This window comes from Myxocyprinus asiaticus, chromosome 3 (genome assembly GCF_019703515.2).
Source record: "Myxocyprinus asiaticus isolate MX2 ecotype Aquarium Trade chromosome 3, UBuf_Myxa_2, whole genome shotgun sequence".
Lineage (NCBI taxonomy): Eukaryota > Metazoa > Chordata > Actinopteri > Cypriniformes > Catostomidae > Myxocyprinus > Myxocyprinus asiaticus.
The window spans coordinates 55,950,163-55,972,705 of NC_059346.1; the positions used below are offsets into that span (position 1 = coordinate 55,950,163).

At 36.3% G+C, this 22,543-nt stretch overlaps 1 protein-coding gene across 3 annotated transcripts in view; it reads left to right on the top strand.

Annotated features, from left to right (window-relative positions):
• Nucleotides 1-22,543, top strand: part of LOC127417132 (neuronal migration protein doublecortin-like) — a 104,343-nt gene that overhangs the window by 62,469 nt on the left and 19,331 nt on the right. The window contains exons 4-5 of one of the 3 annotated variants that reach the window (XM_051656837.1): nt 14,626-14,726; nt 20,201-20,298. In XM_051656837.1, the coding sequence (XP_051512797.1) occupies nt 14,626-14,726; nt 20,201-20,298 (199 nt within the window). Of the gene's footprint in view, nt 1-14,625; nt 14,729-20,200; nt 21,673-22,543 lie in introns of those variants that run through there. The other 2 variants (XM_051656847.1, XM_051656857.1) reach the window with 2 other exon arrangements.

A 22,543-nucleotide genomic window follows, 5' to 3' on the forward strand; every position in this document is an offset into this window, starting at 1 on the left:
CTTGGTGCTAGATACCACAGGACATCTTCAAGGGTCTTGTAGAGTCCATGCCTCGGCGGGTCGGAATGTTTTGGTGGCACGCGTAGAACCTAAAGCATATTAGGCAGGTGGTCATAATGTTTTGGCTCATCAGTGTATAGTGCATTGTAATGGAGACAAGTCTACATCATTTTAAAATAAGAGTCCCTGGTGTATTTCGGGCTTGTTTGTAGTTAAAATGGGCTTGTTTATAGTTGTTAATGCACCAAATCTTAATTTTTTATTTTATTGGGATTTTGGTTGCACAATAAACTGCATCTGGGATTTTATTCATCTTGGGATCTTGTAGCCTCTAATGTGTATGCCCGTCATAGTAAGGAAAGACTAAGATTTTTTTTTTTTTAACAGTCTATAAATCGATTTTAAACAACTATTGGCCTTTTCCACCATCTTAGTTATCGGTATCGGCAAAATCCACTATCGGTCGACCTCTATTGTATACACGTCAAAATAATGTTTTTATAAGCAATTTGTTTTTCAGATCTTCATGCCTTAAACACAGTAGCATCATCTATTGCTCTAATCAGTTTAATAATAGTCACAATACCTGGGTCTTGAGCGCTTTTTTATCTACAATCACACACACACACACACACACACACACACACACACACAATGTCAACCTCACAACATTCAGACAGACCGCATGTTATTTAGTCTTTGTCCACTGCTTGTTCTGTCCAGCATAGAACAATGGGACAATAAGGGGCAATGAGGTTAATAATTGACAGACTGCAGATTGGCAGTGTGTTATGTGTGTGTGTTATCCTATATGAGGACTCCTGTATGACCCATATTAGATTTGTGGGTGTGTTTGGGAGGGGCTATTGAGGTATATGAGGCATGTGGCCATGGCAGCTGGAAAGACAGGGATTATAGGCTATAGGGTTTGCCATTTTGTGTGTGTGCGCTTAATTTGTGTTAAGGACTCAAAAGAGACTATTGATTATTATAGTTTTGACCACCATCAGCTACATGTAAATCAGCATTAATATTGAGCTTTTGAAATGACAAAACAAACATGTTTAGAATAGAATTGCATGGCATTTTGAATAGCATTTCAAATAGTCTCACATAGCCAGATGCGTCTATCACTGTAGAAAGGAAGAGACTGTGAGACTGACATGTAAGGCATCCAACCACAGTTCATTGTTTTAACATACTGTTTAGGGGCTGTAAAATAATAGAAAAAAATAATAGTAATTTGGAAAACTAATTTGAAAAAATTTGGAAATTGTAATTCTGAAGAATAAGCATTCAGAATTTCTGTCTGCCTAAAATAATAATTACCAATTATTTGACAATATAGCACAGAAAATAAAGCAGGAATATACAGTTCTGCTTGTGAAAATGTTGCTTAGTTGCAACTGTCTCAAATAAAACTCTATTTTGAGTGAATGATTCTAAGTTCAGTCATGAAACTCTACATGTCCCAAGCTGATACTGTAGGTTATTTCACATGTAATCTGTTAAGCCAGTCGGCTTGCATGGTGCAGCTGATAGGTCCTTTGACTTGTAATTTGTTAGCCAATCAATTTGCATACTCCCTCTTTGTCTTACATTTAAATTGCCTAGCACAACATGTCTAGACCTGCTTCAATGGGATTGTATGTGTCTAATTGTGCAGTAGCAGCATGTCCTACATACAGAACACAGTATTAGTACTTGCTCTGCAGCAGTAGCGTTGCAGATCCAGTCCGCCAAGACCAAACCTACCAACTTGTTATATCCTTTATAACACCTTAAATTTATTCAGAGAGTTGTCATAACCCCCTCGGTTGTTTTCATTGTTAGGCTAGTGTTTGTTTTCATCGTCAAGCAAGAACGATCACTGGCCTGACTACAAAAATGACCGAGGGGGACTCCACCCCCTGAAAATGACTGAGGGAGACAATGGCTTGGAAGTGACTGCTGGTTAACATGTAGTCTTAATAGGTCGCGTTTCAGTCACTATTTCATACACGTTCCATTGTCTGGCAACAGAAACAAGAAAATATGTAAATGAGAACAGCTTTATTGGGAATTTGGCTGTATTAAAATACAGTATGTGAGCACAGAAACAGATGTAAAGGGCTGACACTAGGCAGAATGCAAATACAATGCGATGATGTCATAAATATGCTCATTAGTGCATGACATCATCTAGCGACATTTAGCGATTTTTTGAGCAGGCTTTAGCTACTTTCCATTGAAAGTAGTTGGCAACAGTGTGCCTGCATGCACAGCCTCCCAAGAGGCAAAAACAAAGCAAAGCTAATTGATTCATTAATATTAATTAACAATAAGCGTTGTTTTTTTATCAGATCACATGCATGATTTATTATGCATGATGCATGACTTAAACCTAAAGAGTCTTAAATCTCATCTTATATCTCAGCTGGATTTTTTATTGCTGTTTGTCACTGACTGTAGACAGTTTGTTGTTGGTAAATTTTGAATGACAGGTTCATAATCCAGCGATAATTCTCTGCTGACTCATTAGTCCATTGGGACTCTAGAGTTTCACTTCTAATCTTGCTCTAGTATTTGTTCCTGCACAAAATAGTTGACAGAAGAATGATTTTCATAAAATATAATGTTGTGATTGAATTTTATATTTTGTCTTTGTGACATTGCCTATAAACTTTTTAAGGAATTGCAAAATAATACATTGTTGAAATCGCAATGTAAGAGTGATAATCTGACCCCATATACAGTATATATACTTGGGGAGTAATGAAATACATGTAACGGGAATACATATTTAAAATACAAAATATAAGTAACTGTATTCCACTACAGTTACAATTTAAATCATTGGTAATTAGAATACAGTTACATTCAAAAAGTATTTTGATTACTGAAGAGATTACTTTGCATTTTATTGTCATTTGTTTCATTTAATATTTAGTCCTTTCAGATGGAAAACATTTATACATATAAATGATGCGATCCAAAGTGCATTTGAACAGCAGGGAAACAATTTCTTATGATGTGTTACATTCATACGAGCAGACAGAGAAGTAAGTTTGAAGTAAGTTTGGAGCAGAAGAAATAGAAATAAACCTTGTGTAAAGTGTCAGCTTTACGCTAAGCTAAAATGTTATTTCTAGCCATTTTACATGCACATGTTACCAGGCACGATCACATTTGTTTATCAAGAAAATTCACGTTGGATCATAATTTCTTTTTTCCTGTAAGACCTTTGATATTAGGGCAAAAATCATATTCTTGATAATCATTTTTGTATTGTTTTCCTGTAAAAATATCTAAAAATCCTTAAAACAAGATCAATTTGATTATCTTGTTTTAGAAACAACACTGCATAAGATATTATGTTTTTCAGAGAATGTATTTTTAACATGTGTATTTTGTCTTAATGTACTGGCAGAGTTTTTATAGTCAAAACAAGTGAAAAAAATTTACCAGTGCTGAAGAAGTAATCCAAAGTATTTAGAATACATTTCTGACCTTGAGTAATCTAACAGAATACGTTACAAATGACATTTTACAGCATGTAATCTGTAATCTGTAGTGGAATACATTTCAAAAGTCACCCTCCCAACCCTGTATATACTGTATAATTACATACACTCACTTAGATCTTTGGAACAATATGGTCCTAATAAAGTGCCAGACGTGGTCTTCTGCTGTTGTAGTCTGTCATCCCAGGAGATCAGCAGTTACAGAAATACTCAAACCAGCCCATCTGGCACCAACAATCATGCCACTGTCTAAATCACTGAGATCAAATTTTTTACCCCATTCTGATGGTTGATGTGAACATTAATTGAAGCTCCTGACCCGTATATACATGACTTTATGCATTGCACTGCTGCCACATGATTGGCGCTCGTAAATATATAGTGCTCGTAATTATATAGCGCTCGTAAATGTTCTCAATTCATCCTCTATTGGCATGTGTCGAACAAAGAATATGAAGGACCCTCATTTTACACGCACAAATTTGTATCTGATTTGCTACTTCTTTTCATGAATTGGCCCAGATGTACAAAATCATTTGAAATTCAAGGCAGGTATTAACACATGAAGAGTGGCAAGAAACTTAGCAATATGCAGAGATTTGTTTTTGGGTTTGTTTTGTCATTGAACCCAATCCCTGCTGCCTCCTGAACAAACAGGGACACAAATGGGTGAATGTTCAAAAGGAATGTGATAGTGTGGTCAATGACAACATGATCAAAGTGATGTGAACACAATACACCTTTACCTGCATCAACTACAATATACTTTCATTCACTCATTTAATGATGATAGTACACAATAGAAGGTTTTATTTGAATTAGTCTTTTGTGTAGCCTTTTCTCGTTCTTTTCAGTTTTACTTTAAGTTTTGATGTGCTTTTTTCTAGCATGACAAATAACTGTACGTGCATTTTGCCAAAGCAATACAAAAAAAATAAAAAATAAATAATAAATAGCACAAAGACAATAGTTTTAAACATGTAGTGCAATGTACAGTTTGTTCCACAAGTGAAAATAGTTATATTTTGTATTCATTTAATACAGATTTCTAACATTACAAATGATATTGTCAGCATAACAATTTAAGTGAAAGGTTAGTTTTGTTATTAGCTATTAATTAATAATTAGTTTGTGCAAGACCTGATGATCCATGTTATCCAGCTTGATTTAAGAATATTCCAAAGCTACCACCCCTGAAGTCGCGAGTTCAAATCCAGGGCATGCTGAGTGACTCCAGCCAGGTCTCTTAGGCAATCAAATTGGCCCGGTTGCTAGGGAGGGTAGAGTCACATGGGGTAACCTCCTAGTGGCCACTATAATGTATGGTTCTCGCTCTCGGTGGGGCGCGTGGTGAGTTGTGCGTGGATGCCGCGGAGAATAGCGTGAAGCCTCCACACGCACTTCGTCTCCACGGTAACGTGCTCAGCAAGCCACGTGATAAGATGTGCGGATTGACTGTCTCAGGCGCAGAGGCAACTGAGATTCGTCCTCCGTCACCCGGATTGAGGCTAGTCACTACGCCACCACGAGGACTTAGAGTGCATTGGGAATTGGGCATTCCAAATTGGGGAGAAAAGGGGAGAAAAAAAAAAAAGAATATTCCAAAGAGCATCTTGTGTGCTTCAATGGAAACAAGGAAATCCGACCTACAAAAGTTTTAATATAATCAATGTCATAAATTTGTCTTACAAATTTAATTAGTAGCCTAAAAATAGTTCAAAATCTTCAATATTTCTTATTCATTTTATGTCCATTTACAGTTTGTCTATTATTCCATTTCTTTGCTTTGGATTTTTTTAAATCCTAAAACTTTTTGTTGTTTCCATTTTAAATTCCAGATTTTCAATGTGTACTCAGATGTTTGGATCCCACTGTATATAAATTAAGGGGGGAAATATCAGTATAAAAATATTAAGAGTAATTACAAATAAAGATAAAATGGAATCTTTAAAAGCTCAAGTTATAAATAAAAGAGATAAAGAAAATGACAATAATAATTCTTATTTCCTCTGTCTCAGTATGAAGGTCACCTCCATTCTTTTTAAGGCACATTCCCTTCACTTCTAATCATATCAAATGACAAACTACACAGCGCCCATCCCCAATAAATCCTTAGACACACACACACACACACACACACATACAGTGATCATGATTACAGCTGCCTGTGGCATAGACGGCAATTGCAAATAGTTTTTAATGAAGATCGCTGACCTCAGGACACCAGTCATCGTTATTTAAGGCCATCACAATAAATGCAGACTGAACTATGTCTGACAGTATGAAGCTGCATTAAGGACTGAAATCTGCTGCATATGATTGGTTCATTCATCCAGGGAGAGCCACGCACATCAGATTCTTAATACTTAGTATTGTTAATTAATTCCCATCATTTCTGAAAATTAACACACACACTCACAAGTGCTTCATGTTCTTCCCGTAGCTCACTGTGATCTGTAGAGATGACACATTGGCTGGCAGGAACAAACTCTTTAACTTGCATCTGGATGAGAGGTGACATTAGGTGACAGATAGGGGTCAGACAGACAAGCACACACACACACACACACACACACACACACACTGAAACTTAGCTTCCAACCAGCCAGTTACAGTGTTGATGCAAGACAAGCAGTGATTTGTTTTATTAGACCAGTGCTTCTCAACTGGTTTTGCTTCAGGCCCCATATTTTACATTGGACATTTTACATGTCGACCAAACACAGTACCAGAAGTATTTTTGTACAAAGGTAAATAAAAGTATCCATAATATTAAACATTGAATTTGATCAACATTACATGGAACTGCATAGGCCCAATATTATACTTGTATCTTTTTTGTATTAGGGTAGAGTTAAGGACCCGGTATACTTAAGGAGTTGTTCTTCTTTGTTCTTTGCTCAGAGCCTTAACAAAGTTGAAAACAGCTGAGCAATGGTATATTGTTTGCAAACATTCAGACACCGACCACGCTGTTGGGGAAGGTGTTCAAAGGAGCATTTAAATATTAGGACGCACAAGACTACATGTAAAGTATCAAGTAATATGACATTAAAATGTGTTATCAATGACTTCATGCCTCATTTGATGAGAAGAATTCATAAGAGATCAGTAAAAGAAACGTATATACTAATATATATATATATATATACACTATATTGCCAAAAGTATTCGCTCACCCATCCAAATAATTGAATTCAGGTGTTCCAATCACTTCCATGGCCACAGGTGTATAAAATGAAGCACCTAGGCATGCAGACTGCTTCTACAAACATTTGTGAAAGAATGGGCCGCTCTCAGGAGCTCAGTGAATTCCAGCGTGGTACTGTGATAGGATGCCACCTGTGCAACAAGTCCAGTCGTGAAATTTCCTCGCTACTAAATATTCCACAGTCAACTGTCAGTGGTATTATAACAAAGTGGAAGCGATTGGGAATGACAGCAACTCAGCCACGAAGTGGTAGGCCACTTAAAATGACAGAGCGGGGTCACCGGATGCTGAGGCGCATAGTGCGCAGAGGTCGCCAACTTTCTGCAGAGTCAATCGCTACAGACCTCCAAAGTTCATGTGGCCTTCAGATTAGCTCAAGAACAGTGCGTAGAGAGCTTCATGGAATGGGTTTCCATGGCCGAGCAGCTGCATCCAAGCCATACATCACCAAGTGCAATGCAAAGTGTCGGATGCAGTGGTGTAAAGCACGCCAACACTGGACTCTAGAGCAGTGGAGACGCGTTCTCTGGAGGGACGAATCATGCTTCTCCATCTGGCAATCTGATGGACGAGTCTGGGTTTGGCGGTTGCCAGGAGAACAGTACTTGTCTGACTGCATTGTGCCAACTGTGAAGTTTGGTGGAGGGGGGATTATGGTGTGGGGTTGTTTTTCAGGAGCTGGGCTTGGCCCCTTAGTTCCAGTGAAAGGAACTCTGAATGCTTCAGCATACCAAGAGATTTTGGACAATTCCATGCTCCCAACATTGTGGGACCAGTTTGGGGATGGCCCCTTCCTGTTCCAACATGACTGCGCACCAGTGCACAAAGCAAGGTCCATAAAGACATGGATGAGCGAGTTTGGTGTGGAAGAACTTGACTGGTCTGCACAGAGTCCTGACCTCAACCCGATAGAGCACCTTTGGGATGAATTAGAGCGAAGACTGCGAGCCAGACCTTCTCGTCCAACATCAGTGTCTGACCTCACAAATGCGCTTCTGGAAGAATGGTCAAAAATTCCCATAAACACACTCCTAAACCTTGTGGAAAGCCTTCCCAGAAGAGTTGAAGCTGTTATAGCTGCAAAGGGTGGGCCGTCGTCATATTAAACCCTATGGATTAAGAATGGGATGTCACTTAAGTTCATATGCGTCTAAAGGCAGATGAGCGAATACTTTTGTCAATATAGTGTATATATATATATATATATATATATATATATATATATATATATATATATATATATATATATATATATATATACAGGTGCATCTCAATAAATTAGAATGTCGTGGAAAAGTTCATTTATTTCAGTAATTCAACTCAAATTGTGAAACTCGTGTATTAAATAAATTCAATGCACACAGACTGAAGTAGTTTAAGTCTTTGGTTCTTTTAATTGTGATGATTTTGGCTCACATTTAACAAAAACCCACCAATTCACTATCTCAAAAAATTAGAATATTTTGACATGCCAATCAGCTAATCAACTCAAAACACCTGCAAAGGTTTCCTGAGCCTTCAAAGTGGTCTCTCAGTTTGGTTCACTAGGCTACACAATCATGTGGAAGACTGCTGATCTGATAGTTGTCCAGAAGACAATCATTGACACCCTTCACAAGGAGGGTAAGCCACAAACATTCATTGCCAAAGAAGCTGGCTGTTCACAGAGTGCTGTATCCAAGCATGTTAACAGAAAGTTGAGTGGAAGGAAAAAGTGTGGAAGAAAAAGATGCACAACCAACCGAGAGAACCGCAGCCTTATGATTGTGAACCCCATAGAGAATCTATGGGGTACTGTCAAGAGGAAAATGAGAAACAAGAGACCAAAAAATGCAGATGAGCTGAAGGCCACTGTCAAAGAAACCTGGGCTTCCATACCACCTCAGCAGCGCCACAAACTGATCACCTCCATTCCACGGCAAATTGAGGCAGTAATTAAAGCAAAAGGAGCCCCTACCAAGTATTGAGTACATATACAGTAAATTAACATACTTTCCAGAAGGCCAACAATTCACTAAAAATGTTTATTTTATTGGTCTTATGATGTATTCTAATTTTTTGAGATAGTGAATTGGTGGGTTTTTGTTAAATGTGAGCCAAAATCATCACAATTAAAAGAACCAAAGACTTAAACTACTTCAGTCTGTGTGCATTGAATTTATTTAATACACGAGTTTCACAATTTGAGTTGAATTACTGAAATAAATGAGCTTTTCCACGACATTCTAATTTATTGAGATGCACCTGTATATATATATATATATATGCAGTATATAATGTGTAATTTGGAGAGCTGTCAAAATTAAAGCATTAAATGCATGCTATTAATGAAAAAAGTTTAACACGTTAATTTTATCGCGATTAACACATTTACCATTAAATAAAGCATAAACCAGCAAAACACTGGTGGGACTAGGGTGGAATGTTTGCGATATGTCTGCCCGAAGTCCTTAAACTGTCGCACAAATACGCAATTTTCATGTGGAGTTCAAAGTGGCGCTTGACGCTGGCATGATGCCCTGACGTGAATCATGAATGAGGCTTCATGATTCCTGTAACAAAATGGATAGTCTGCCGGGTGATTAATATTGTGGAGGATGAGAGTTTAAGAGATTTAATGCCCATTGCAATGAATATGCAACCTCTGCAGGGACTAGTTCTTTCAATTAGTCAAACTCCCACTTAGAATTGGAAACGTTTAATGATACTTGAATCGGTGCTGTTTTAGTGCATTTTTATCTTTATACTGTGTAAGGCTTTGTTTGTTAATAAAATGTTAATAAAGCATTATATTGTTACATATTGTTTTCCTTTCTTTCCTAAAAAGGAAATAAATGAATTTTGACAAGAAAAAAGTATATAGAGTCAAATTTCAGCACTTTTAAAATTTGCGATAATCGCGATTAACTATGAAAAATTATGCAATTCATCGTGATTAAGAATTTTAATCAAGTGACAGCACTAGTAAATTATTATGTTTACATTCTGCATTCATGGTGCTGTAGGTAAGTTTGCAGCAGTTCACTAATAACTGCACATCGATGTGTTGAGTTTGACTGATCTTCACTGACTGAATAATATAACCGAAATTAGCTGTCGAACTTAAAGTAGGTGGAGCTCCAGGTCACACCTTCACTGAAAAAAACAAAACAATTTGTTGACTCAACAACCATAACGTAAGAAAATAAATAGCTTCTACTCAGAAACATACATTCAATCTATTGTTTAATGATTGAACTCAGTCATATTTTTTTCTTTGAGACAATTAAATTAGGTAGAAACAATAATATTAAAGTTAATTTAAAACAATTGTGAAAATGTCTTATTTGTGTGACATACCATTTAAGTAAATAAAGTTAAATGAACAGATAATTTTGTGTATATCTAACAAAGGATTTCTAATTATGCTGACATAAAATGACAATAAGTTGAATTTACTTAAAAAGCGTGATGCAAAAATGCTACATATATATATTTTATGTAAATCCAATACGTAATTTTTTTCAGTGTACTGATGATGTGGACCATTGGCAGTAAGAAGGTGTTTAGCAGCCGGTATGAAACTTTCCTGAAAGTTTGTGCTGGCAAGCTGTTACGAGCCACCGAAATGAACACCTTCTTTTGGCCAGATTATGCTCGAAATTACATTACAGCCACTCGTTCTTTGAGTTCGTATGAAGTATACCAGGGCCTTTAGGGTTATCTCAGCTGACCCACCAGTTTATCATTGTATTAGACTGATCCACATTCAATATTTTGATAACAACCAGAGCAAATCCACCCCCCCCACCCAAATCTTGTACTTTTAGATAAATTATTGTTCAAAATGGATATGGATATTATGGGTGTGTTCCAACTTGATTGAGCATTAACCTGAAACCCCTTATCTGTTTTGAAGAAAAATTAACTCGCTTTTAGCGCCACTCAGTGGACATATCACCTCGGAATTACCGCAATGTGTGTAATGAACCACGTAATATCATTTTGCAAAATGTCGCCACAATCATGTAATTTTCATGAGATCAGGCTCTCTAGCCACATAGTAGTATGCTGCCTTAGCAGTAGACTGTAAGGAAGGTCACTAGGATTTGGAACAGAGCTATTGATCTAGTCTTAGAACGTAAGGGATTAGTCCTGATATTTCCCTATGACAGGCTTACCCAGCTGTGGGTTTGTGTGCCCCCAGGGGTTTATGATGGAACCGCAGGGGGTTTGTGAAATTGTGATGGAAATGTCAATGTCAAATTAAATGAAAAAAATAAATACAATAAAATAATAATTACATATATATATATATATATATATATATATATATATATATATATGTGTGTGTGTGTGTGTGTGTGTGTGTGTGTGTGTGTGTGTGTACACTATCGGTCAAATGTTTTGAAACACTAACTCGTTCTTTATTATCATTTTTTTTTTTTTCACATTTTAGAATAATAGTGAAGTCATCAAAACTATGGAATAACATAAATGGAACTATGGGAATTATGTTGTGACTGAAGATGCTAAAATATAACACAGTTTTCATTTATTTTGGATTTTGTTTAAAGTAGTCACCCTTTGCCTAGAATTTGCAGACATGTACTCTTGACATTTTCTCAAACAACTTCTTGAGGTATCACCCTGGGATGCTTTTTAAACAGTATTGAAGGAGTTCCCATCTATGTTGGGCACTTATTGGCTACTTTTCTTTATTATTTGGTCCAAGTCATCAATTTCAAAAACTTTTTTTTTTTATTACATTTTAGCTTTATAATTAAATAAATTAATATGGTGGCACAATTATATTTTTGTCTACAAAACTAATTTCAAACATTTAAACATACGCCTTCAGATCAAAAGATTTTTAAGATCATGGGAAACATTTCAGTCAAGTGTTTCAAAAATTTTGACCGGTAGTGTGTGTGTGTATATATATATACACACTGGAACAGGCGCCAATCATAATGAGCAGCCATGATGAAAAACGAATTAGCCAATCAGCTAGCAGAACATGGTCAGCACATGACACCTGTCAAAAAGAACCAACCAGACACATGGAGGTGACAACAAAGCACAAAGAAAAACACAAATACAAACAGGGAGAGAGAGAGAGAGAGAGAGAGAGAGAGAGAGAGAGGAGGAGGAGGAGGAGGAATTCAAATCTATCAGCCCAGATTCCTGACATATACAGAAAATGAGTCAATAAATGTATTATTTATTATTTTTGTAGAAAGGTCAGAAAATTACCTAAAATCTCAAGGGATACAATTCAGGTAATAATTCAGGTCATAGGAGTTCAGCTGACAATTTTTTTTGGAAACATCTGGTATATATTTGATAGAAAAATATACATACACCTCAAATATATATGTTTCTGTGTGTAGAAGTGCTACATCAGTGCTGTCCTTTAGATAGAAATCACTGTTTCCATGGTTTCCTCACAATTTCTCCTCTAGCTCTTGACTTTTGACCCTGAGGTCATTCTGTGTCCTGTGGGGGTCATAAGAAGAAAGTAGTTTCTGAGGTTAAGCAAAAATTAAAAAAAAAAAGAAAAGAAAATTATACATATATATTTTGTTGGACTGGGTGTGTCTGGGCACAATTTGCTGTTTGTGTGTCCCATGAGGCCTTCTTTAATGGCCCACTTTTATGAGAAGTTCAGACAGACACACACACACACACACACACACACATTCCAGCCTCTGGAGAATTCCGAATTTCCATCTAATCAGCACAACACAGTAGGGTTGGAGTGGGAGGGGGGTGGCAGGTGCATGGGGCTGGACTGACACATGATTGACAGGTGGATTGACTGCTTTTGAATGTCAGCATAGATAATTGTAAGTGTCTTTAAATAAATGTCACACCACTATTTAAGGCAGTAGGGAGGGATAACAAGATGTTGGAGTGTTTTTTTTTTTTCCACACACCGAGTCCTGCCTTTTGAGTGTTAGCTTTGACCTAGATTTTAAATGTATTCATTTCAGTGTTTGCTTATTCTTGATACATAGAAAATAGATTCAAATTAAAACTAGACTGACTACACAGTTGCATATATTACTGAAATTACTCTAAATTTCTTTAAAGGATTAGTTCACCCAAAAGTGAAAATTCAGTTTCAGTTTACTCACCCTCAATTCGTTCCAGCCTTGTTCGGCTTTCTTTCTTCTGTAAAACAAAGAAGTAGATATTTAGCAGAATGTCCAAGCTTCTTTGTCCGAGGTCACCATTAACATTTATTGTATGGACAAGTATGACAATGAAAGTGAATGGTGACCATGGGGCGTATTCATCAAAATCTTTTGAAGAAAACAAATGAAGAAAATTGGTTACATTATAAGAAGTTCGTAAGAAGATATCTAGCTATAAACGTCAATGGTTAAACATCGTCCGGTTTAAACAACGTACTAATTTTACATGGCGGATGATAAAATGGGTAAAAAATCCCACAGAAATTACGTAAGAGAACATAGGGTCCGGCGCCCTAGAACCACCCAGAACACTCTAGCAGCCGCATTATTAACAAGCTAAAAGCCATTCAGAACATCTTGCAATTTCCTAGGAACCAGTCAGCACTTTAGCATCTAAAGCACCTATCTAGTTTTGAACAAATAGTTGTTGACTAGTTTAACTTGTTTGATAATCTTTTTGGATATTGATAATGTGATGTTGATAGTATTTGAGAAATAGCTGAGAGAAATGGCAAGTACAGACTGTAGTTGCAAAACCAAACCTGGTTTTCCATGTTGTGTTTGGTTTTATTTTTGATGTTGAATGAGAATAGGGTGATACATCAATGTGTCAGCCATACCAACCCCACTGCCACTTGAGACATACCATTTGCAAACACACACTCACACTGGCCAGTTAGGCATTGTCTGCTAGGACAGAGGGTGGTTAGACACAGCTGGCCATCGATGTTGACGATAGGCCATTTCTCCATTTTTAGCAGTGTTTCACACATGACACACACATATGCAGCCCACTATGCAGACACCCACCCACTGGCCAGCTGTTCATGGTTGGGCCGCATAGATTAGCTTTGTCATTTATAACTGTCTCTATGCATTTGTAAGTGATAGACCGGGGCGGGTCTCTGTTCTTGGATTTTAGTAACCCAATTTTAGTACAGAATGTTCAATAGCAGTCTCCAACAACATCCAAAATAAGTCCCAGCTTTTGAACAACAGGAGGATCTGTAGTAAACTTTTGGGTGGTTGCCTATATTGCCCAACCAACTTGATAGTAAAAACTGAAATCACTATCTCAAATAAAATGGCTTAGTAAACATACTAAATAATGTCTTAATAAAAATCTAAAAATTAAGAAAGGTTAGGTTTAGGGATAGGAGATAAAAAATATCATTAGCTCAGTTTAAAAATAGTGTGTGTGTGTGTGTGTGTGTGTGTGTGTGTGTGTGAGAGAGAGAGAGAGAGAGAGAATCATTCAAATTGGTAACACACGGTAGAGATATATGCTTAATGATGTGTTAATGAAAAGCAAAACAAGTGTTATACAAAGTACCTGCTGTTAGCACTAGCTATCCACTATGAGCTTAGCAGTATTTACCATAAATCACTAGTAGAGTCCCTTTATTTTGACATGATAATACTAAAAACCCACGTCTAAGCACAGTGTTAAGGATCCCTAATGAAATCATTATTTTAATAATTTATAGATATTTTGTTAATTTCACAATACAAGCAATTACTTTAATATTTGCATTACAGATTATTGGTTGCGCCATTAGGCTGTAATGTATATCCTTATTGCCTGTTGGTTAAATCTGTCCAGCATCATTGCTAGTTGTGGTCTTGAAATGATAAATACCACTCTGTTACTCTTACCATTGTTCTTGGTTACGGTATTTATGGAATGTTTATCAGTTGCTCATCAGGTCTATCTTTTTTTTTTTTTTGCCAGGTGACCTGCCTGCAAGACTTCTTTGGTGATGACGACGTGTTCATTGCCTGTGGACCAGAAAAATTCCGCTATGCGCAGGATGACTTTTCCCTGGATGAAAATGGTATGTTGCTTCTCTTATAACTAATAACAGTGAAATATCGGTATTCATTTTGCACCTATTTTACCACTCATCTAAATGATGAGTGAAATGCTAATGCTAAATGTGCTAAATATCTGTCCATGTTTTTAATATTTATAACTGTTCAGTGTAATTTCCTCCAGTAAGTCTGATTTCTTTTTTTAGCACACAGATTCTCAAGAATAAATGCAAAAGGGTTAGGGCCACATGATGTGCACCTAACCCTAATCTAATCCTAACCCTAACTTCATTTTATCAGTAAAGAAACACTTGGCTATTTCTATCTTTTATTTTCACTCACTGAGCTTTTTATTAGGAACCCCTGTACACCTACTTATTCATGTGATTATCTAATCAGCCAATTGTGTGGCAGCAGTGCAATGCATAAAATCATGCAGATACGGGTCAGGAGCTTCAGTTAATGTTCACATCAACCATCAGAATGGGGAATCTCGAGATCTCGCTGTGATCTCAGTGATTTCGACCGCGGCATGATTGTTGGTGCCAAACGGGCTGGTTTGAGTATTTCTGTAACTGCTGATCTCCTGAGATTTTAACAAACAACAGTCTCTAGAGTTTACTCAGAATGGTGCCAAAAACAAAAAACATCCAGTGAGCGGCAGTTCTGTGGACGAAAATGCCTTGTTGATGAGAGAGGTCAACGGAGAATGGTCAGATTGGTTCGAGCTGACAGAAAGGCTACTGTAACTCAGATAACCACTCTGTACAATTGTGGTGAGCAAAACAGCATCTCAGAATGCACAACACATAGAACATTGATGCGGATAGACTACAACCACAGAAGACCACATCGGGCACTTTTTTAAGACCATAGTGTTCCTAATAAAGTGCTCAGTGAGTGAATATTTTCTAGTTATATCTATGCAGTTGTTAGCTTCAGAAAATGTAAGGAAACCATTTTAGTCAGGTTTTCATTCTTACAGTTGTACAGAAACAACATTGGGTCTTTTTAAATAATCTTAGACTGATAATGCTTTTCAATACAGTTAATCACAATATTCTCATTCACCAACATAAAAGCTGGTTAGATCTTAAATCTTACTGTTATTCATGAGAAATCAGCCATCAAAAACCTTCCCATTTTTGTGGAGTGCCACATTTCGGTTCAGTTTAGTCAATTCAGTGTTATATCTGTGTCCTCTCTCTAAATAACACTTTTATTCTGTATGTTTTTGTGTGTGTGTTAGAGAGAGAGAGAGAGAAGAATGATAGTTCTATTGATTTGTGCCAACTGTGCTAGGAGAATCACCAGTGTTAAGGAAGATAATTTGAAATTGCTGCTTGCCAATCTATAATCTACTCATAATTTAAAGTAGTTAAAAGTATACTTTACCCTAAAATGGAAATTTTACCATCATTTAAGTAGCGAGTAACTAGTTACTTCCACATATAACATAATGGACGTTTTCACTCCAATATTCCATTACATAATACACATTTAACATGTATTACACAATACTACTACTACTAATAATAATCATTCTTATTCTTATTATTATAATTATTATTATTAATGGAAATTGTCATCATACACTCTTATGATGTGTTAAATTAAAAAGATTCTGTTGTTTCAAACCATATGACTTTGTTTCTTCCATGGAACACAATGAAGAAGATGTTACACAGAAAGTTTGCCTGAGTCTCTGTTTACTTTCACTGCATGTTTGTTTTCCTCCATATTTAAAAGGGAATGGTGACTGAGACTTTCAGTCCCTAACATTCTGTCTAACATCTTTTTTTTGGGGGGGGGGGGATTTTTCCCCTTTTTCCTCCCAATTTGGAATGCCCAATTCCCAATGCACCACCAATGCACCACTATGCGTCCTGGTGGAAATGAAACGTCCTGGTGGTCGCATAGTGATTTTGCCTCAGTCTGGGTGGTGGAGGACGAATCCCAGTTGCCTCTGTGTCTGAGACAGTCAACCTGCGCATCTTATCACGTGGCTTGTTGAGCGCGTTGCCACGGAGACATAGCACATGTGGAGGCTTCACGCCATCCACCACGGCATCTGTGCTCAATTCACCATGCGCCCCACCGAGAACAAACCACATTATAGCGACCACGAGGAGGTTACCCCATGTGACTCTACCCTCCCTAGCAACCGGGCCAATTTGGTTGCTTAGGAGACTTGGCTGGTGTCACTCAGCACGCCCTGGGATTTGAACTAGCGAACTAGCGAACTCCAGGGGTGGTAGCCAGCGTATTTTACCACTGAGCTACCCAGGCCCCCTTCTGTCTAACATCTTTTAGGTTCCACAAAATACAGAAAGTCACACGAGGGCAGGGAAATGATGACAGGACATTAATTTACGCTGAACTATTACTTTAAGGACACTTGTCAGATTTGGACAAATCTGTCAATTTGAAGATACGTTTGGAAACCAATTTCTAGTAATGATTATGGTGAAAAACGTGAACAATGTTCCACAGGCCCAATAATATATAATGCTGAATAAAACGAAGCAAGATCATGCTTTATTAATGCCTATTGTTTCTATTTCAAAAATCCTGTCGCTTTTTAAGTCCTAATCGGATCTTAGTTCAGTTTAGTTTCAGTGTCAAAATAATTTAGATAATTAGTTCTGTACACTAAGGGTAAACTACACCTTATCTCTGTGTTTGAAAGCGAGTTAGGCTTATTTAAGTTCAGAGCTTGTTTTCTGTTGTCCATAAGAAAAACGCGCCCCATCCGTCAAACGCAGGAATGCTGTGCACGCGCAGACATACTGTCAGCTCGTGCTCCAGAAGTCAAAAACATGATTGGCTGAGCAAAAGACATTTTACACTTAATGCAGATGTTTACATGGATGTATACAGTAGGAACTGATATATTGCAGCACTGATATAAAATGTATACTTAAAAGTCATAAGAGCCCATAGTTACAGAATAACCCTAAAAACGACCATGACAGACAAGCCCACATTATCAGTATTGCCAATACTTACCACGCTGTAATTAAAATCTTGAAATATCTGCTTGTCTTGGTGTAAAATGAAGGCATTGTGTGACGAAAAAAAGTGTTTGTTTTGAGAGCTTGCTGCACGAGTGATGAGCTTGACTCAAGTGACAGAGCGTAGCTGTAAAGTTCCGCTGTTGTAAAAGTCCCATCCAAAAATCTCTTAACAAATTACACATTTATTAACACTTAAAATGAAAATGAAATGAAAACCAATATTGTAACGAAGTAAAAGTCTAAAAAAAAAATATTAGAAATTTACTTAAGTGTGAAAAGTACCCACCATTAAATATACCCACTCATAAAAGTAATTTTTTTTCCAAAAAGTTACTCAAGTAAATGTAATGGTGTAAATGTAGCACATTACTACCCACCTCTGCCCCAAGGTGAGCCGTTGGATTAGCCATGCCCCCTTTTTCCAAAACCCCTCACTCCAAAGATACCAAATTAGATTTATTGAGACCGACACAAGCAGAAACTGTTGTCAAAAACAACAGCAGCAAAATAGCGCCCTCAGCTGACAACTGTTATGCGCAATGTTGCATAAAAATGGCAGTAAGCCTCAATAATTTGCTGCAACTACAATACTATGAGAACGCGCGAAATGATTGACAAGCAGAAAGCGCCATTGTCAGCGGAAAAATGTTTGTTTGCCTTTTTACAGAATCTAGAGCTGTCACAGACACCGGTGAGATATCTCAGGACACTTATTTCATTAATATCTTTGAGGGAGTAGTAAAAATGTTGAATACATTTCCATGAGAAAATCGCATACATCAGACATATGGGGTATCTTTTGAAAGCTTAGAATCTGAACTTTTCTTAGGTAACCATCACTTCTGCATTTATGTTACATAAAATAACAAAATAAGACCTGAAAACACTTGTGTTGCAAATCAGCGCCACCTAGAGGTCATGTGGTGGAAATATTAATATGAATATAAAAGTCTTAAAAATAGCACTTATATAGACAAATCATATATCAAATGAAAGCTCTCATACTCATGCGACTGTACAGTTTATTTTGTCGCCCTAATACCACAGTTCAAAAGATTTTCAAAAGAATCACAAAGTGAAATATAATTTCTGTAAGACCTCAAATACAAACGTCTCTTTTATGCACCGATCACTGCTGCTATAAGCCCCAAATAGCTAAAAACTTTATATCTGCTTTTACCTTAGGCAGTTTTCTAGAAAATTTGCAATTTTTTACTTGTCTGAATAATCCAATGTTAAATCTTAGATGTTCAGAACAAAAAAAAGCAGAAAGCAGTCCAGCAGAAAAAGCATGCTAAACAAATCATCAGAAATGCATGTTATCGACTATTGATAATAAAATATTATACATCATCACAAAGAGGAGGAACTCAGCTTTCTAATGACCTAGATTGAGCTTCTAGTCCACTCAGAGGCCGAGATATTCGAAACAATGGGGACGGTGCACGAACTGAAAATTAGTCTGAATGTCTATGGATGTGTATGAATGTTGTTCTGAAAAGTGAGACCAATTTTTGGCAATTAGTCCACAGAATGTGCAGTTGGTGAGCTTTTAAATTTGAGTGTGAACAACTGCAGATGGCAGCCCAAAAATGCTCCAGAGTTGAAGATGTTATGCAACAATCAAGCTACCCTTTTGATTAACTAGTAAGCTACACAACAGGAAAGCTGTTGACAAAAAGTAGCTAACTATGTTGAAACTACTTAGAGATGCAATATTATTTAATTAACAATTTACCAGTATCATATTCAAATAACAGAGCTGTATTTATCTGGCATAAACACAATGATTATCTCCTATAAGACTTACAGTTATTCCCCACACCCAAAATCAGTGATGCTCAGTCAATATAGTCTGTACCATTTCCTCTCCTGGGGGAGTTTTACAGAGACAGCAGTTAGTCTGAGCAGATGCTTAGATAATGACTCAAGCCCTAAACTACACTGAGAGAGAGACATTCAGGATAGAGCGGGAAAGAAGAGCATTCTTTAATGCAACTACTTAGTCTAAAACCCTGACCCTGTCATTTTGTATACCTCAGCCATTGACTTTGAAACTGGTGTATATACGTACAGTATGTTGTGCTGTTTTGCAACGTTTTTTTTATTTCTTTTTCTTTTTGTAAAGTGCTTTACTAGTATGACTGTGACATACAATATTTCTAAGCATCAATGCAAACATCAATAACACAAAAAAATTAAATTAAAAAGTATTTTAAAACCAAAATACAATTATTTTAAAATAAAATACAACTATTTCTATAAATAAATAAATGACATTTAATTAATAAAATAAAATCTGATAAATTATAATAAAATTAAATAAAAAAGGGTAGAATGGGATAAGGGCTGAAAAGTTTTTCTAAAGTGTTTCTCGCTCAAGTCTTCAAACTTGTCACAGTGAATGTCTACTGTATGTTGCTGACATTCCTTGTTGGTGTCTTTATTTCAAGTGTGTCTCTCTGTTTCTATTACTCTTGCTGCAGAGTGCCGGGTGATGAAGGCTCCTAAAGGACAGAGGGGCTCCACTAAGAGTCCCGGCCCCATGCGACGCTGCAAGTCTCCGGCTGATTCCAGTGAGCCAATAATTATGTGATTCATGCCAACTCAACACACCTTTAACTCCATAATGAAGCTTTACTAACTCAACAGTCAAATCCACAACAAAATGCTGTGATTTCTTTCATGGATGATTAACAAGCTTTAAACTTACTTTACACTTCATTTTACTCTGCTTTCTCCATTATATAAAAAATATATTATATAGCTATCCCTTTATTTTTGCTTATGCAGTTAAATATATCCATGATCATGAATGTTCTTTTATGTTTTAATATGTTTTTTAACACGTCATTTTCATTTTGTAATTTAATCATAATCTCAGAATTGCTAATGTTTGTGTGTGTGTTCTTGCATTGGTTTGTGCAATTAACCCTCTGTGCATGGATGCTGTCAAAATGGTTTTAATATAATATAATATAATACAGTATAATATGTAACATGTGGGGATAAAGAAGAAGAGAGTTTTAGAGAGGGGTTTGTCTGTCACACAAGAGTTTGAGTTTAATATGAGTAGACAGCTAGTCAGATTTTGCTGTGCTACATGTTTAATATTTCAGAGGGATGATCACTCAGTCTTCTGAGGGAGACTGAGGCATGGGACAATTTTTAATCCGAGGATGAAAGCAAAGAGACTCAAGTTGGCATGCTTGCAAACTTCAGAACCAACACAAATAGCAGAGTTTTAGGCTATAATCAAAAGGCATCAACACAAACATATAGACAAATAAAGTAACCAAATCTATAGTACCATTATGTTAGGTTCAGTTTTAAAACTTCTAACCTTGGGAGGTCAAAGAGGAAAAATGCTGACTGTGAAGATGATGAGATTCTTAGTGATAGGAGCAAAGAAACCTTTAATATGTCCTCTTTGACCTTTTTTTTTTATTTATTTTTTTATAGCCGATAGTATGATGATATGACTGCCATCTTGTGGTGGCAGAACCTCATAGTCCTAAATCATTTAGTTACAGACCCCATGAAATAGTTTTGACAAATACAGTTTTCTATTCTTTATTGACATTTACTTAAAAATCTTTACATTTTAAATGTTTATATCTGCTAAAGTGTATTTTGTCAACTTTTAGGAGCCACAACACTTCTATTTTGATTTCATGGGGTCTTTTATAATAAGGCAAAAGGGTAAAAAAAATTCACAAACAGGACTGAGAATTGAGATTTTAAGAATCTCTCATTTGTGGATACTAACTTTTTTCAAATGGTCTGTGTGCTTTAAATTATTAGTTCACTGTATCACTGCACTAACTGGTGGCTGGATTGATGTTTTTTATCTATTCATTTTCCTGTTTCTTTTTCCCCCTTGTTTTAAAGCTCATCTTGTAAATTTTGGGTTAATTACACAATTTTACTCCTTTTGAAATAAAAGAAAAATTACATTTTGAGCATTTCATATTTGGCTCTTTTTTTTTTTTTTTTTTACATTCACCAATTCCTGTTTTCATATCATACATCTCACAATTTCTTCTTTTATGTTTTTTATTTTATTCTATATTTTTACATCATTACAGTTGCCACACATAAAAATAATTGAATTATTAGATCAAAGAATCATTGCATTAAAATATAAACCATTTGACATTTATTTAAAAAATAAAATAAAAATAAAAATAGCACAAACACTTTTTAATAAAAAAAAAACAAAAAACATTGGAGTGGGGTTTACTTAAAATAAAACCTAGGAAACAATTTCCACGCAGAAATTCCTAATAAATTTAACAGGCCATATTTTCAAGTTAAGGCTACTCAATTCTTGGTGGCTTCAATTTTAAAAATTCTTAAGTTTATTTAGCAATATTCTTTTTTAAGTAAACTTCACTCTCTCTTTGTTTGTACATTCTACTTAAAGGTGCACTCAGTAACTTTTTTGTAAGTTTCATTTGGACTTACACTGACACCTAGCAGCATGGATGCAGCATCACTTAAAATCAGTAGTTTTCAGTTTCAGATGCCATTGTAGAAATTCACTATTCCCAGTCAGCCATGATTAATTTCATCCATAAGTGAAAGTGTCAAATAACAGGACGATTACTGAGATAAAGCGAGTAGTATCCGGCTGGTCATGTGATTCTAACATGGCAGCCCCCATGAAGGGACCCTCTCCATGTAGAATAAAACAGCTTTTATAAGGTTACTGATATGACTGGAGTCTTCATTTTAATGTGAGTGGTCATGATTTTTCTACATACATTGCAAAATTACAATTAACTTCTTATGGAGTAAAAGCTTTTTAATGAGGAAAAA